Source organism: Suncus etruscus, chromosome 3 (assembly GCF_024139225.1).
Source record: "Suncus etruscus isolate mSunEtr1 chromosome 3, mSunEtr1.pri.cur, whole genome shotgun sequence".
In the NCBI taxonomy this organism is placed as follows: domain Eukaryota; kingdom Metazoa; phylum Chordata; class Mammalia; order Eulipotyphla; family Soricidae; genus Suncus; species Suncus etruscus.
The window spans coordinates 170,758,359-170,775,921 of record NC_064850.1 but is presented as its reverse complement, the minus strand read 5'-3'; the positions used below and the strand labels follow the sequence as shown (position 1 = coordinate 170,775,921).

At 38.3% G+C, this 17,563-nt stretch overlaps 1 protein-coding gene across 1 annotated transcript in view; it reads right to left on the bottom strand.

Annotated features, from left to right (window-relative positions):
- The window catches only part of LOC126004512 (phosphatidylinositol 3-kinase catalytic subunit type 3-like), a 180,572-nt gene that overhangs the window by 123,148 nt on the left and 39,861 nt on the right, over positions 1-17,563 (bottom strand). The window contains 2 exon segments of the mRNA XM_049770921.1: positions 367-462; positions 3,312-3,398. Coding sequence (XP_049626878.1) covers positions 367-462; positions 3,312-3,398 — 183 coding nt within the window.

The following is a 17,563-nucleotide window of genomic DNA, read 5'->3' as shown; positions in this document are numbered from 1 at the left end:
ACACGGTACATTTCTAACACACTGCATGTATATAAATATGAAAATACATCTATAACCAGACCCCTAATCAAGCTATTGTTTTATTGTCTTACTTGTCAATTTATAGAACAATTAATCAAAAAGTTCCTAATCTCTTAAGATTTTTCTGAATGCTGCAACTGAGAACTGCATTACATGAATGATCGGCTTCCTGTAATCTTGTTGTAGCTATATGATTTGATTTGTATATGCATAAACAGCTGCTGCTGACAGCTGTCGACTGCTATCCTGCAATCAAATAATTCATGTCAGCAGGCAAAACAGTAATTTTTTAATGTTTTACCTCTCCTCTACTTTAGAGACCATAAACAGTTCCAATGCTAATACCTTTTCATAATAAACAATACCATATTCTTTATCATCACATTTGACACATCGAAACTCAACCATCAGGTACATGAAATTTGAACTTCATTTTTCACTCTGTTGGAAAAAAAAGAGTTATATGAAAAACTACCCTCTTTCACATGCTCTTTTGAAAGAATCAGTATGACTATGAAATACAATTTTAAACTAACTTTATTTCTTTAATATAAATGCACTATTTTATGGCTTACTCTCTTCAATTATATGCAGAACTGTTTAACTAGTATCTACCACTCACCCAGAACTCCCTCCTCAAATTTAATCACATGCTTGTTTATTCAGTAGTAAGGAATTAATTCTATAAAATCTTAAAGAACTTTGTATACAACTGGAACTTTATAAATTAAAAAGGAAAATATGGAACTATTATAAATTAAAAAGGAAAGTATGTTTTGTACTAACAATTTAAAGGGAGTGCTACAGATCAAACTCAGGACTTCAAACATAAAAAGCATATACTTTCACTGCTGAGCTACATCCCAGCCTACATATTTTCACAAGTTTAAGAAAAGGACAGTTTATCCTAAACACATTAATTACTCTAAAGGAATGACTACAGGGGGGCCAGAGAGATAGCACAGAGGTAGAAAGTTTGCCTTACATGTGGCCAAAGTGGAATGGACCTGGTTCGATTCCCGGCATCCCGTATTGTCCCCCAACCTGCCAGGGGCAATTTGAGTGCAGAGCCAGGAGTGACACCTGAGCACCTCTAGGTGTGGCCCAAAAACCAATCAATCAATAAAAAATTTTAAAAAAATAAATAAAATAAAGGAATGACTATAAATGAAAAACATAGAAGTACATAATTAAGGATAATTAAAATAATTAAAATAAAATAATGTGAGTCTAGGAATACATAACCTCTACTAAGGTTTTCACAATTTATATGGTCTTATGAAAACTGGAATCATTTGTAAATTTTAATTAATATAATTTAAGTATACTGAGGGATAGCTACTTCTTCCAATCTCACTTCTGTAATCTGGCATTTAAAAAGCCTATTCTGGGGGTGAGTTGGGGATAATAACACAGAAGGTCAGGCATTTGCCTTGCATGGGGCCAACCTGGGTTCAATCCCCAGCTACCCATATATATGGTCCTCCGAGCCTGCCAAGAGCAATTTTTGAGTGCTGAGCCAGGAGTAACCCAAGTGCTGCCATGTGTGGCCCCCAAACAAAGAAACAAAACAACAACAAAAAAGCCAATTAATTCACTATCAAAATAAGTCCAAAAGGCTGATTAGACTTGACCCAAAGCTGTTCTTTAAATGGCTTAAAATTGGCACATACATAATCATAAATATCTAAACAATCACTGAAAATTCCAGTTTATGCAGAAGATCACTCTTCTTCATAAAGAAGATCATGTATTTATTTGTGCTTTTTTTTTTCTGTCTGCTCTAATCAAGTGAGAAAAGCTGAGCAAAGTAATTGCTAAGATTACATTTTCTATATCCTGTGTACCTACATTAAAGAATAAAAATATATACATTTCGATAAGCTGTTTATAATTGTAACTATGATTGTTTTAAAAATCAAACTTGTAGGCACAGAATATAGTATAACTTAAAGATGCCTAGTGTTCATATTGAATACATATGTGGCTGAATAAGACTAATCCTCTTAAATATGAACAATTCTAGAATTTATTAAAGTATCCACTGTAAAATTAGTTTCTCTCTCTTTCCACACTTCAGAGAATAAAAAGGAAAAAACTTAAGAGAATATAATGTCAGCTGTGCCCTGTTACAGTCAGTGTAATGTAAGCCTGATACAAATGTGATTAAGAACTATTTTGCTCTGTAGTTTCAGAATATTAGAAAAAAACCACTGGGAAAAAGGGGGGTGGTGGAGAGATAGCATGGAGATAGGGCGTTTGCCTTGCATGCAGAAGGACGGTGGTTCAAATCCTGGCATCCCATATGGTCGTTTAAGCCTGCCAGGATTGATTTCTGAGCGTAAGCAACCCTAAGCACTGCCGGGTGTGACCCAGAATCCAAAAAGGAAGGAAGAAGAAGGAAGGAGGGTGGGAGGAAGGGAAAGAGGGAAAGAGGGAGGGAGGGAGGGAGGTAAGAAGGAAGGAAGGGAGGGAGGTAAGAAGGAAGGAGGGAGGGAGAGGGAAGGGGAGGAGGGAGGGGACGGAGGAAGGGAGGAAGGAAGGGAGGAAGGAAGGAAGGAAGGAAGGAAGGAAGGAAGGAAGGAAGGAAGGAAGGAAGGAAGGAAGGAAGGAAGGGAGGAAGGAAGGAGGGAAGGAAGGAAGGAAGGGAGGAAGGAAGGAAGGAAGGAGGGAAGGAAGGAAGGGAAGGAGAGGAGGGAGGGGAGGGAGGGAAGGAAGGAAGGACGGACCTCTGGTATTTTAATGTAAATATATATTTATTTTTAATGTTATAACATTTAGGAGGAATTCACTGCATAATGAAAAACACAAAATCAAAACAAAATCAAGAAATATTGTTTGAACTATATAATTTAATTATAGATATGGAGCTCTATGCATAGTATATAAGACTAGCAAAATTTTACTTGTGAATAGGACTTGCAAAAGATAATTTAAGTTAACTGAAGTAAAGAGGCAAAACTGTGTTGATAGATTTATCCACTACTTACTTAAATGCACATTAGCAGCCATATGGTCAGAGAGACAGTCTAAAACTGGGGTGATCATGTATATACAGGCTTCAATTACAATACTTAGTACACTTACATAATCCACTATGTACTTTATGGTTCCACAAAATATTGTAAGGAAAAAAAGATTTCCATAGTAGTAATATACCTTATAATACCTACAACTCAGGTTTCAATTCCAAATTTGTGAGATACCTAGAAATAAATAGTTCTTCCCAAGAAAACTCTCAATTTAGAAATGTAGAGAAATTACTTGGAAGTATAAAAGGATCAACCCACCTCATTTATCATTTCAATTTCTCTAAATGTCAATCTGTCCAGCCAATCTACTTTCACCATGTGTCCCTGGCGGTGAGCTTTGGTGAGCTACAAAACAAACACAAAGAAAAAAAATGAACACAGGCCTTACAGAAAGGAGGAATATAAATGGTAACAGTTAACATTATTTTCTATTATACTTAAGGTACAAATTAATATAAGAGCAAAAAGAAAAATTAACAGAAAATAAAAGATACACAGATTGGGAAACAAAAACTGTCTGTTTACAGATGGTATGATCATCTAAGTAGAAAATATAAATATATATATATATATATATAAAATAAAACTCTCTTGGAACTAATTAGCAAAGTAGTAGGATTAATATAAAAAAAGATTACTACTTTCTTTTTTTTTTTCCTCCCCCGCAGCCTCCCTCCCCGACCCCCCGTCGGCTCCTACTACTTTCTTAATATGCCAAAGTTAAAATGAGTAGGACTTAAAGCAGTGATCCTCCAACTTTTTAAACAGGGGACCAGTTCACTGTCTCTCAGACCATTGGAGGGCCAGACTATAGTAAAAACAAAAACTATAAACAATTATATCTTATTTTGAACTGCAGAAACAAAATGGGAACAAATACAATATGTGGCCCGCAGGCCATAGTTTGAGGACCACTGATTAATATTTCTTTAAAGTATATAGACTAGCATTCCCAAGTCAAATTGACTTAAATCTAATAGATAACATCTATATAAGAAAAACCATAAACTCAGATGACCAAAATCAAATCAGTAAAAAAATGGATACTCTGTTCATAAATAAGAAGTTTAATGTTCTTAATATGTCAACTTTTAGGGTCAGAGAGATACTATAGAGATTAAGGTGCTTGGCTAGCAATCATGGTATCTTAATAGATACCAATCCTGGGTACCAATATAATCTCTGAGCATCATCAGTGCTTAATTCTGAGCACAGAGCCAAGAATAGCCTCTGTTCACTACCAACAGGTGAGATTAAACCACCCTCCCTGTCCAAGATTAAACCACCTTCCCTGTCCAAACTTGACCTATTAATCAGTACATTCCTAATTAGGTTTTTGCAAGTTTTTTTTTAAATATCAACAGCCTCTTTCTAAAGTTTATAAGAAAAAGCCAAAGATGCAGAATACTCATACGGTATTTAAAGAAAAGAATAAAAGTGGAAGACTGGCACAACCCAATTTCAAGACTTATTATAAAGCAATAATCCCCCCCCCCAACACTTGTATGAAAGCAATGAAGAAACTGATAACTGATCAAAGGAATAGAATCTAGAAGTCCACATAATACAGAATACTGGCTGTGACAAAGGAGATGAGGAAGCCCAACAGAGCAATTTTTGAAAAAGTCTTTTCAACAGTTGGTGCTAAAATATGTGAAAAATACATTCACAAAAACCTTATACCTCTTATAAAATTTTGCAGGGAGCCTTGTGAAGTAAGTTTATATGTTTACCATTTAAGGTTTGAATAAAGACAATGAGAACACAATTTTGTAACCCTGGGAAACTGAGTCTAACATTATCTGAAGTTCCCATTATCTGTAAATTTCTGTCTACCCGTGATGGGTCCCCTTATGTAAGCATTTCTGCTTGCTCATGTATCTGTATTCCATTGCCTACTTGCAGAATTCTGCCTTTTAGAAATGTAGATAAGCTGAATTTCTTCCAATAAAGGACGAACTCTTCTCACATTTTCTCTGTCTCTGTGTCTTTGTTTTATGTCACACAAACACACACACACACACACACACACACACACACACACACACAAAAGTGCCCACATTGTAAGTGTCCTGCGGGTTGGGACAAAAATTAACTACAAGTGTATTGTATACTTAGTGCAAAATGTGAAACTTTACCATTTAGACTATAACAGAGAAAAAATCACGACATTGGTTATGACAATAACTTTAATGGTGCAATAGCAAAGACTCAATTCATTGCTCCGGTCCCCGTCTTAATATTTTGGCTTAACTTTTTCAGATCTTCAAATCATACTTCTTTTTACTTGTAAAACTCAGTGAAGATTCTAGGTCCCCATCAGGGACAAAGAGCCTTGAAAGAGAAAAACACACCAATACCGACGCACTAACCCAATTCTCTTTAACTTGTTTTTTTACTGTATTTACTTATTCTTCCTTTCTCTTCTCTCTAATCTTTTCCCCCACCCCCCTTTCTATCCTAAGCCAAATCCTAACCAATTATTTATCTTTTCTTACCTCAATCATATCTCAAAAACTCAGACCCAGTCTATGAGGGTCAGGCCTCCAACAAAAACCTAAGAATAGAAAACTACTGTATTTTTCGGCGTATAAGACAACCCCCTAATTTTGCAGTTAAAACATAGGTTTAGGCCTATATTCGCTATATCAGACAGAATGTTCCTGTGCTGCAACTGTATGTACCACAGTGAGCCAATCACAACAAGCAAAGGTTCAAAGGTTATACTGTAATAGACTTCCTCTCTGACTCTAGCGAATCTGAGCAGGCTTTTGACAGTGTAGATTCGGGTCCAGAACATTGTCTCATTTGCAAGCATAAAAAGCCTGCTTGGATTGGCTGGGTTAGAGAGGCGGTCCGAGCAGCCTTGCAGTGATTGGTCCCTTATCATAGGCACCTTTTCTGGCAATTCCCTGGTGGCTTCAGTTAATCTCCACCACTACATGAACCAAACAACACCCCATCCTCGGACCCTAGCACTGAACCACCAACACGGTTAGCTGGGTTTTGCCACAAGTGACCCCCAGATCTCCTGAGTCCTGTTTGGGAGCCCCCAAAAAAGAGATTTGGAAACTCTGCAGCCTGATTTTTTGTTTTGTTTTGTTTAGCGGCATATTGAAACATTTTTCGGGATATTCTTGTTGTATAAGACGACCTCCGATTTTCGGTTGACCTTTTTTGTTTCAAAAGTCGTCTTATACACCGGAAAATATGGCAATGTCTGTCTTTATGTGGGCATGAGTTTGTAGACAGTGAACTCCTCTCTGCTTGCCAACCCTAAAATGTAAACAAACCATGCCCAAACTGTATATAGCCCCTCTTATATAGTACCCCTCCTCCTTCAGAAATCCCTCTATTTTCTCAACCCCTAATCCTGACCCATCACCCTTCCTTATTTAACCCTCTTCACCTTAGTTACTGACCAATTAGGTACTAAGGCCAACCTCCTGCTCCAATAAACCACCACCAAGCTCCCAAACCAGAAGGACACCCTCCCAGCCCCACATCACATGCCTCAGCAAGAAACTACAATCAACACACCTGCTACTTGATGGCCCTTCTTCTTATCCTCCTAATCATGGACTATAGAATGCTACTGAGTCAGTCCCAGAAGAATCCCAGCTTAAGGACACTTCCCTCATGGCTACAAATAACTTCACGAACCCAACAAGACTCAATGTGCGATGGAAAACCAACCTGGATTTCACCCTCCAAAAGAATACCTCAAAAAACTCAATAGAGAAGCCTATATTTCCTTTATGTGTTTAATACCTCCATAATACCTCCTAGTCTGCTTATCCCCAAAAGTAAATTAGCTTCATAAACAGCATGTATTTGAACACCTTTCTTTTATGGTTTTTGGGCCACACCTGGTGATGCTCAGAGGTTACTCCTGGCTATGTGCTCAGAAGTCGCTCCTGGCTTGGGGGACCATATGGGACGCAGGGGGATCAAACTGTGGGCCATCTTAGGCTAGCGCTGGCAAGGCAGACACCTTACCTCTAGCGCCATTGCGCCGGCCCCTGAACACCTTTTTTAAATGCAATTTTATCTATTTCTTCTATTATCTATCTATCTATCTATCTATCTATCTATCTATCTATCTATCTATCTATCTATCTATCTATCTATCTACCTACCTACCTATCTTATTTTTCTTTTTGTCTTTGTCTCTCCAACTCACCTAAATTTTGGTTTTGAGTGGTATGAAAACCTACAAGAGAAGTCTTGCCTGGGATAAAAGCCCAGGTCAAACCAGGGCACAGGGACTGTGCAGACTATCATTCTCACCTCCAAATCCACCAGCAATATAATTTGTCACCATGCCCTTTTGCTTAGGCACTCTAAATAAAGGGAAATGTTATGCACAGAAACAAGCTCTTATCTACTAGGGATAAGAACCCAAACTTTTTATAATACAGGCTCGCCTCCCACTCTGAATATATGTCACCTGGACCCAACTTGGATTCCATATGATCGGAAAGTGACCATCCAACCCAGAACCTCAGATCCCAGACATGGAACTGACACAGGTCCCAGCAACAGCACCAGGAACAGATTCCACCCAGGGAAATTTCAAACGCCACGCTGGCACCAACTTGCACCAGTTTTACCATGGCATCCTGACACGAGGAAACAGCAACAACTTGAGCTAAGAGAGGGCTGTGCTATCTTACCATCTAGCGGTATGATACATTGGGAGATATGTTATCCTTAGCCCTACTAAGCAAAATCCAAAATTGCTCTTTACAGAAGACTGACCTTGACAAACATGGACTGGAAAGAACCTAGCAAGGGACCAATGAGGAAGTTCCCAGACTACACCTTAGCTTCAGATTCATACAAAAACCAAGATCTTTAATCCCAGACGTCTGACTTTGACAACTGTAACTGAGCAGAACATCTGGAACCATGCTGAAAGACTATAGCCTATGCTCTGACCTAGAATCTGAGCAAAAACCAAGTCCACTAATCACAGAAGACTGATTATAACAGAAATCCTAGAACCATAAAAAATAAAATAAAAACCCTCTCTCCTAGCCTTTGCCCTATGACCTACGCAAATAGCAAGATCTACAGCTACAGAGGCGGGATGTCATCACCCACACCTTGGGATGTGTAAAAGAGTATGGAGCCTGTAGTTGTTCCCATGGCAGTATGATTCAAGGGCAGAGAAACCATGCATCTCTTAGGCCAAGGGAATTCCTGTTCTAATTTCCCTAATGTTTACTGTGCCTATGCCAAAAGGAAGGAAGGAAGGAAGGAAGGAAGGAAGGAAGGAAGGAAGGAAGGAAGGAAGGAAGGAAGGAAGGAAGGAAGGAAGGAAGGAAGGAAGGAAGGAAGGAAGGGAGAAAGAAAAAGAGAGAAAGAGAGGGAGGGAGGGAGGGGGAGGAAGGGAGGAAGAAAGAGCGAGAGAGAAAGAAAGAAAGAAAAAAAGAAAGAAAGAAAGAAAGAAAGAAAGAAAGAAAGAAAGAAAGAAAGAAAGAAAGAAAGAAAGAAAGAAAGAAAGAAAGAAAGAAAGAAAGAAAGAAAGAAAGAAAGAAAGAAAGAGAGAACCCTTTTTTTTTTAAACACCTTGATTACATACATGATTGTGTTTGGGTTTCAGTCATGTAAAGAACACCACCCATCACCAGTGCAACATTCCCATCACCAATGTCCCAAGTCTCCCTCCTCCCCACCTGACCCCCGCCTGAGAGAACCCTTTTTTAAGAAGTTGCTGGTCTGGTTTTTTCCTTTATCTTTTTTTTTCTTTTTTGGTTTGTTTCTTCGTAGCTGATGGTTTTGGTTTTTAGTTTACTCTTTTTTCCTTTATCCTTTTTGTACTTTTTTGTTATTCCCTTATTGGTTTTTTTGTTTTGTTTTATTTTTGTCTTGACTCATTTTGTTTTGTTACTTTCTTCTTTCTTCTTTCCCATTTCTTCTTCAAAGGGATACTTACAGCACCTAGATAGACTCCTCCCATATCCCTTCTTATATCTCCAATAGAGCCACATTACTGGAATCACCTTGATCAGAATCATAATTGGAGAGAGAAAAATGGATGGTAACAAGACCATACAGTCGTATGTCCATTTGGTGGAAATAGAAAATGACCAGACTACCAAATACAAACTGAACAACAACAGAAATGATACCCAGTCTACATCAAGCTGTACAAGGGGAGAACAGTTGCACTATCACTGGGGGTAGAGGAGGTGAAAGTGGGATGTATGCTGGGAACAGGAGTGTAGGGAGGACAACACTGGTGGAGGGAATGCCCCTCATTCATTATTACTATGTGCCTTAAATATTACTGTGAAAGATTTGTAATTTACTTTGCCCACAATAAAAAAAAAAAGGAAACGTAATGTTCTAAAGAATTCACATTGAGTTATGCAGAGTTCAGGGGAAAAGTCTACCATTGCCACAGAAAGATGGCATAGAGTTCTATTTTCTTCAAGAATTAAGCAGCAAGGGATTTAAAACTCTATTTTAAGAGGGTAGGGGGGATAGTAAAAATTAAATTCTACTTAAATAAAAGAATCAAAAAACATGCCCAGACGTTTGGCAGCCCTCCACCATGCCAAAGGCTGCTTGAACCAGGCCTAGGAAGAGGGTGCAGGACATGGGTTACCCCAGCACCCCCCTACCTCCTTCTTTCAGTACTTCCAGGGCTTTGCCTGGCCACATGGCAGGGCAAACCAGGAAGGTGGGTCCTTTGGAGGAGTGTATGGGTGTTCCTAGGCTTGCCCCATTTCCCTCCCATCTCCAAAGGGAGGATCTGGGGGAGGGGGCTCCGACCTCCCGGCCTTCAGGCTCGGGAAGAACCACTTTCCTTCCTAGGAGCTGAGCTGGGAGGTCCTGCCAGCATGGCGTCTGGCAGCCCTCCGCCATGCCAAAGGCTGCTTTAACCAAGCCTAGGAAGGGGGTGCGGGGCATGGGTCACAATAGGTTCTGGCATTTGTACTTATCAGGGAAGTTTCCTTATTAAACCTGTCCATTGCGAAACCGCGAATATAAGAAATATATGGATATCATTGTGTTTCATCTGCTAGTCACTTTCTGAACATTGTCTATGTGCTCCTTTTATTCCTTTACTTTCTCACTCCCATCTCTTGTTACCACACATTTAACCATTTTCTGTACTAATGATTTTTTGTTTTGGCCAAGGTGGATTACATGTCTTTCACAGTAATTCTTGGGTGGAGTCTGAAGCTTCAGCAGGCAATGCGTCACGGCAAGGTTTCATGCTATAGGCTTTTTGGCCAAGATAAGGTGAAGATGCAGCCTCGGTCGCCCCCCACAGCCTTCTCTCTCCTTCCTCCCCATCCCAGGGTTATTCCTGCACACCTGCTCAGGGTCCCAGCAAGTGGGTTCCAGTGAGGTGCAATTTAAAAGAGACCCCAGGTTTCCTTGTTCATGCAAGGGGCTGGGAGGGGACTGCTGAGCTCTCAACTTCCAGCAATTAGGAAGCAAAAGCCTCCCAGGGAGTCGGAAGCTTCAGCAGGCAACAAGTGGAGGACATGGCTCCATGCTCTCTTGGTTTTTCCAATCACAGACCAAAGTGGTGTCTTGGAAATACCCCCCTCCCTCTGGACTATTTCTAAAACATAAAAGGGTCACGAGTATCTCCTTAGTATATCTCAGATGTATTCCCTTAACATCTATAACTCTTTTCGAATATCCTCATATAGCGACAATTTTGCCCACTGGATTTGTTATTTGATTGTTTGATTTCCCCCCTTTGAGATCTGTTTTATAAGCAATACTGGTAGAAGAGTATCGCTGTATAGATTTCATGTTTGTACCAAGTTACGGGGAATGTTGGACTTTATTCGTCAGCCCCCAGATGCATCAACAATATCTTGTGGCATTGCTTCTCTTTTGCATAGGCACATTAAAATGGGGAAATAATACATATGCAAACAAGTTCTTATCTAATAGAGATGGGGACACAAATTTGGTAATGTAATTAGGCCTTTTACCCTTAACACTGGCATAATGATTTGGCTCAAGCCTCAGAAGAATGGACATCACTCATACACACCTGAACAATGGATACCATCTATGGAAACAACCACAATTGTCTTTAACATTACCAGAATCCAAGCCTTTACCAGGGAAGACCTACCACTGCTTTGGCAGTGACTTACTCCAAAGAGTGCTCCCAACACCCAGACGACTCAGCAACAGTCTGCATGCAGGGCAGATCGCTCCACATTTAATGGTATGCTGAAACTAGAGGATGCTCCACATCAGCCTGACATCGATGAAAGAAATGTACAGAATCCAGAGTCTTTAAATATAAGAATCTGATACCAACAACAGCTAAAGTGTGAAAAAGTTTCACCAGGACCTTGAGCATGACTGGAGGTGGACGGACTGGTTTGCCTGGAACCCAGAGTCTATCTTATGCCAATAAACTGAGGTGAGGCCTTTTTCAGTAATCAGGTCAAGGATTTTTTTCCATTTCCCCCATTTTTCTGGACCTATGCAAACAACGGCTCTTGCTACTATCACACCTTTACTTTTTTTTACTTTTATTCTTTAAGGAAAAAAAATACAACTTACTGAACTTAAAAACAATTGTAGTAGAATGCCTGTCTTGAATACAGGCGAGGGATGGGAAGGGGGAAGGCGGTAATGTTACACTGCTGAAGGGGAGTGTTTTGGTTATGACTGTAACCCAAATATGATCATGTTACTTAAAAATTATATTTAAAAATAAAAAAGAATGAATGAGGGAACTGGAAAAGCTGTCTAGAGTACAGGTGGGGGGGTGGGATGGAAGGAGATTTGGGATATTGTTGGGAATGTTGCACTGGAGATGGGGGGTGTTCTTTACATGATTGAAACCTAATCACAATCATATTTGTAATCAAGATGTTTAAATAAATAATTTTAAAAAATAAAAAAATAAAAAAAGGTGCCAAATGAAATACGCTTTAAAAAGCTTAAGAAGTTAAACTGAAGTCGAGTATTAGATCAGAATAGAATTGCAACAGTTTAGTTTCAATGCTGCTCTAGGAGTACAATAAATTCATAGATAGGAGGCTGATAGAGAAAGATCTTTATTAGCAATAAGTCAGCAGGTTGGAGAGTGGAAAACTCACATTCAAGACAGCTATACAGCCTGAGTGCTCAGAAAAGAATACATTTATAAAGTAAAAGAAGAGAAAAGAATTATTTCATAAAAGCAAGGCAGACTAGTTGGTGTCAGGAAAAATCAATAGATTCCTTATAGTATAATCATCTGCAATATGACAATATATGTAAATATGGGGAAAATTTTATGACTAAAGATTCCATCTTTAAGCTATCCTCATTTGAGAGAGAATAAGGAAAATGTTATTTTAATTCTTCATAAACCCTACCCAGAATAGTGATTTATTTTTGCATGAATGCAAGGATTATTTTATCTGTTGTCATTATTGTTGTTGTTTGGTATTTGTGCTATTCCCAGAAGCAATGCTAGGGTTACTCCTGGCCATGCATTTAGGAATAAATCCTGACTGTAATTAAAGACCAGATATGGTACCAAGGATTGAACCTCAATCAGTTGCCAGCAAAGCCAACACTGTGCACTTTATTATTATTAGGGTCCTAGAAAACTATGCAATTAAAATATTTTTAAGTTTATTCTATTTCTTAATTTATTTTGAATGTGTCAATAACAATAGAAATGTTAACTACCAATCTATTTTCCTGCGATCACTTATGAATGTATGTTATGGTAAAGGAACACTGGTGAAGGGTGTTCTACAATGGAAGACTAAAACTCAATCATGAAAATAATCACAGTGTTTAAATAAAGATAATCTTTAAAAAAAAATGCCCAGGAAGTGTTTTAAAGTACTAGTCATGCATTATCAGATTTAATGGAGGTCAAAAATATATTAAGGAAAATGTCTCAGATTAGCAGGTATCCAATGCTACTAGTACATAGAGTAAGAACAGCAAGGAAAAATGAAATTCAAAGCAAAAATGGCTGGAATAAACTTCCATAATCAAAACAATTCAGAGTATCATTGATCCACATCCATGTCTATGTTACTTGACTATGGGCTTTTTTTTTTAGTAGCTAGAATGATGAATATATGATAGAAACTTTCATTTATTTCTTGAGTTAATATTTATACCTATTGGAAAGTTTTCCACATAGGAGGGTGATGTAAAGGAAAACAAATGTGTATATATATTCTGGTTTTCTTAAGTGCATAGAGTAACAGGGGTGAAGTCATTGGGGAGGAAACGGGAGTTGAAGGAAGAAAATAAAAAATTTTGGAGGGGGTGAACAAATTATTCATCCTACAGTCACTTTACCGTGGTATTTATATATTCTCAACATAAATAGCATTTTACTGAATTGCTTTTTTTAATTATGTACTTCCATCACTTTCCCAGCTCTGGAAATAAGCATAGAAAGAACTAAAGAAATCCTTTTCTCAGCCCTTACAGAGCAAGTTTAAAGGTAGAAAGATACGAGTTATTCACACATTGTTTACAAATAAAAATAGTAAAAAAAAAAGTTTAAGCATACTGTAGAAAGAGGAAAGGGGAAGAGCCTTAAGGCCCTCTAGGCAAAGAACATTTAAGCAGGCACTTGAAGAAGGAATTAGCCTAATAAGATGAAATCTCCAAGGAAGAGAGAGATGACATGCTCATTTTGAAAAATTGAACATTTCAAATATTTTAATTAAATAAAGCTCTCTTCAAGGTGAAGAGCAGATTTGTCTCCTGAACTCAGCATAATAACTTTATGTGAGTTCTTTAAAACTCTGTGTTTGTTAAAAAGAGATGTTTATTAATCCCTGGATCTTCTCCTCCTCAGAATTGGCACCCTAGTGAGAAGAATATGCTTCCTTGAGCTTCACCATTATGTAGAAATTTCTTTATAAGAGACACTACATTCGAATCTTAGGTGGAAAGAAAGAGAACAGACTTAAAAGTAATATATTTTAAGTCTGATTAAGTAGGGGATAAAAGGAGAACACAAATAGATATACACACACACACAGAGAAACTCAAAACAAATGATTTCTGCTTTACAAATTTTCTTTGGATAGCTTATTTCATATGTGAATGTCTACTTTATCTTTACAAAAGACAGCAATATATATTTAACAAGTAATATCAAAATCATGTCCAAATATAAATACTATGAAAGGTATGACAGAATTTATTCATTATGAAGTTCACTATTTAGCTATGAAAACAAATAAATGTACAACTGTTAATGAACTAAAGATGTTTTCCCACACTCTACCACTGATGTAGGCCTCCATATATATTTTGTGACTGCATGAACACTTGTAAATAAGTAAATACAGTATGCCTTCTAAAACAACTCAAAAGGAATTTTGAAATCAAAAGAAAATTTAGAGAATAGTTTTATAACAGTTATGGATCGAAAACACATGAAATATCTGTTAAAGATTATTGAATGGAATTATATACAATATAAAATGATGTAATCTTCATAAATAATATTACAGAATCATTTAAATAAGCTCGAATAATTTTATAAAACATTTAGCACAAAAGCAGGACTCAATAAAACACACGCACACGCAAAATATTCCAATTTTACAAAAAATAGTGTCACTAATTTTCTGAAAGAAAACTTTCAGATTTATGGAACTAAAATGATTGTTCAAAATTTCTCTTGAAAAATGGACAAAAATGTACAGGTCAATAAAAATGACTAATATTATAGTATACAATACCATTTCTCCAGCATTATTACACAGGTCTGAGTTTATTCAACTACCTCATATCTTGTTCCCTTAGTTTTCTCAAGTAAATGAACATAATTCAACTTTAACACTTCCTTGAACCTAGATTAGAACTGAGGTAAGCTAGTAAATACTTACTGAAAAAAAAAGACCTTCTTGGCCAGTTAATATATTTGTATGATGCAAACAGGTTCACTCATGTTTACTAATATCTTATTAATCCAATCATTATCAAGTCAAATATAAACTATATAGTAATATACAAAATATAGTTAATATTAAAAAATGTAGTTACATATTAAGAATTCATTTGAGCTCTCTTGAGCTGGAGGCTAGCTCTAGCTGGCATGGGGTTTGGGGAGACCCCATGTGGAAGGCCTTCTCCCTAACTTGGGTGCGCTGGGAGCCTTGATAGGCCCCCAGCCTTCCCCTCTTCTGCCCACAGCCTCCAGGCTTTCTGGGGTGGCAGCCCAGGCGGCCAGACAAGATGGGTGTCGGGGGGGTCCCTCCTGGATGGGGTCCCAAGCTATCCCCGCCCTTCCCCCAGCTCTAGGGTGGGAAGGGCACAGGGTGTAGGGCGGGCAGATCCTGGCTTCTGGCTCTCTATTGATCCTCTCTTGAGCTGGAGGCTAGCTCTAGCCGGCATGGGGTTTGGGGAGACCCCATGTGGAAGGCCTTCTCCCTAACTTGGGTGCGCTGGGAGCCTTCCCCTCTTCTGCCCCCAGCCTCCAGGCCTTCTGGGGTTCCAGCCCAGGCGGCCAGAAATGGTGGGTCCTAACTTGGGGTGTACTGAGATTTGCTCGGTTGCACTAAGTTTGTCACTGGCAATTTCTGACCAGTCTACATATGCATGTATTAAGAGTATTCCTTATCCTTATGTTATGTTTTGCGTATCCAGAATGTCCATTTTGTATTCTACCCTTTCCCACACCCCTATAAAACTCATTTTTACTCCTTAACTCTCTGACCCCCACAAACATCACTAACCCACGTTACTCTTTTTAACTTCAGTACTGCACAATCCTAATCACAGACCAAAGCTGTGCATTGTGTGTAACAACCCCAAACTGCTTGAAGAGACATAAAATGGACACATATTTCTTTCAAATATTTTGTGTTTTTTCTCTGACAGCTATAAGTCTTACTAAATGTTCTCTTATACAGTGACGATTCTAACCACTTTTTATCTTCTCTTTATGAGCTGTTCAACAAGAAATTTTGGTGAAATAGTCCCCCAGTTTAATGCTTATGATTGAACCATGTCATGGGGATTGTTGGACTTGTTCTTATGGCCCCCATATGCGCCAACAATGCCACTTGGCATTGCTCCTTTTTTGCATAGGCACATTAAAATGGGAAAATACTATACATACAAATAAAATCCTATCTAATAGAGATTGGAACATACAAATCTTGTAGTGCAAAGGGACCTTATACCCTGAACATTGACATAACGACCTGGCACAGGCCTTAGAAGAAAGGGCATTTTCCATTCACCCCTGAACCAGGGAAGCCATCCATGAAGCATGCAGATTTGCCTATAACATCACCTGGAAGCAATCCTTTACCACGAAAGACCCTACCACTGCTCAGACATCGACCTGATCAAAAGAGACTTCCCTTGGCACTGAGAAGATTTGACAACAACAACGACCTGTTTACAGGGCAGGGCTCCCTGCATTGCCCTTTAATTGTGAGGTGAAACGAGAGGACACTCCACATTCTGACTTCAATGTAGGATATGCAGATTCCAGGATCTTTGATACAGAAACATGATACCAACAACAGAGACTTTGTGAAAAATAAGTGTTGGCACTACAGACAATGTCTTGGATTGGACGATCTAACTTGCCTGGAGCCTAGAGTTGGTCTTATGCCAGGAAACTTCAGGGGTAGGGTCTCTTTGTATTTAGGCCAAGGTTACGACTTTCCATGTCCTTCATATTTTGGTGGGCCTATACAAACAACAATTGCCACTTTAACACCGTTTTTACTGTGCTCCTTTGACTCTAATCCTTAAAAAAAAAAAACCCACTTAAAATTTGAGGTTAACTAAAGCTAATATGCATGTACATGGAAATGTAAAAAATACTATGCCTCTAATGTTTAAGGAGTTATGTAAGTTTTATGGCTTTAGATTGCCTTGTGTGCTGTTAAGAAATATTATAATGTGTTACAATCTGGGGACCTGAGGGACAAAGTAATTGTACATGGATTCTGTTTTATTTATCTTAATGTTCTTTGTCTGAAAGTTCAAAGTTAAGATATCAGCAAAGGGACTTCTTCTGAGAATTATGTTATGGGTGATTGTCCTTCTACTGTAACTTTACCTTGTCCTCTTTCTTTACATCTTTGTTCTCATAATTAAAAATAAAAAATTAAAAAAAATTCATTTGAACTAGAGGACACTCAACATCACAGAAACCAGAATCTTTAACTACAGAAACCTGACACCAACAACAGCAAACCTGCAAAAAATTTTTACCAGGACCACAGAGAAGGACTCGGGTTGGACAACCTAGTATGCCTGGAGCCCTGAGTCAGTCTTATGCCAAAAAATTTCAGGGGTAAGTTCTCCTTGTATTTAGACCAAGGCTTCTCCCTTCCGTTTCCCCCATATTTTGCTGGGCATATTTTGCAAACAACAGAGCTCACTAAACTTTCTGCTAGTGCTTTAATGAGTTCATTGGTGATTCAATAATTTTCAAAAATGTATTTGCCACTTTTCCTTCCTTTCTCTACCATCTCTTTAGTTTTTCTTTCAATTTTCTATTTTTTTAAATCATGTTGCTT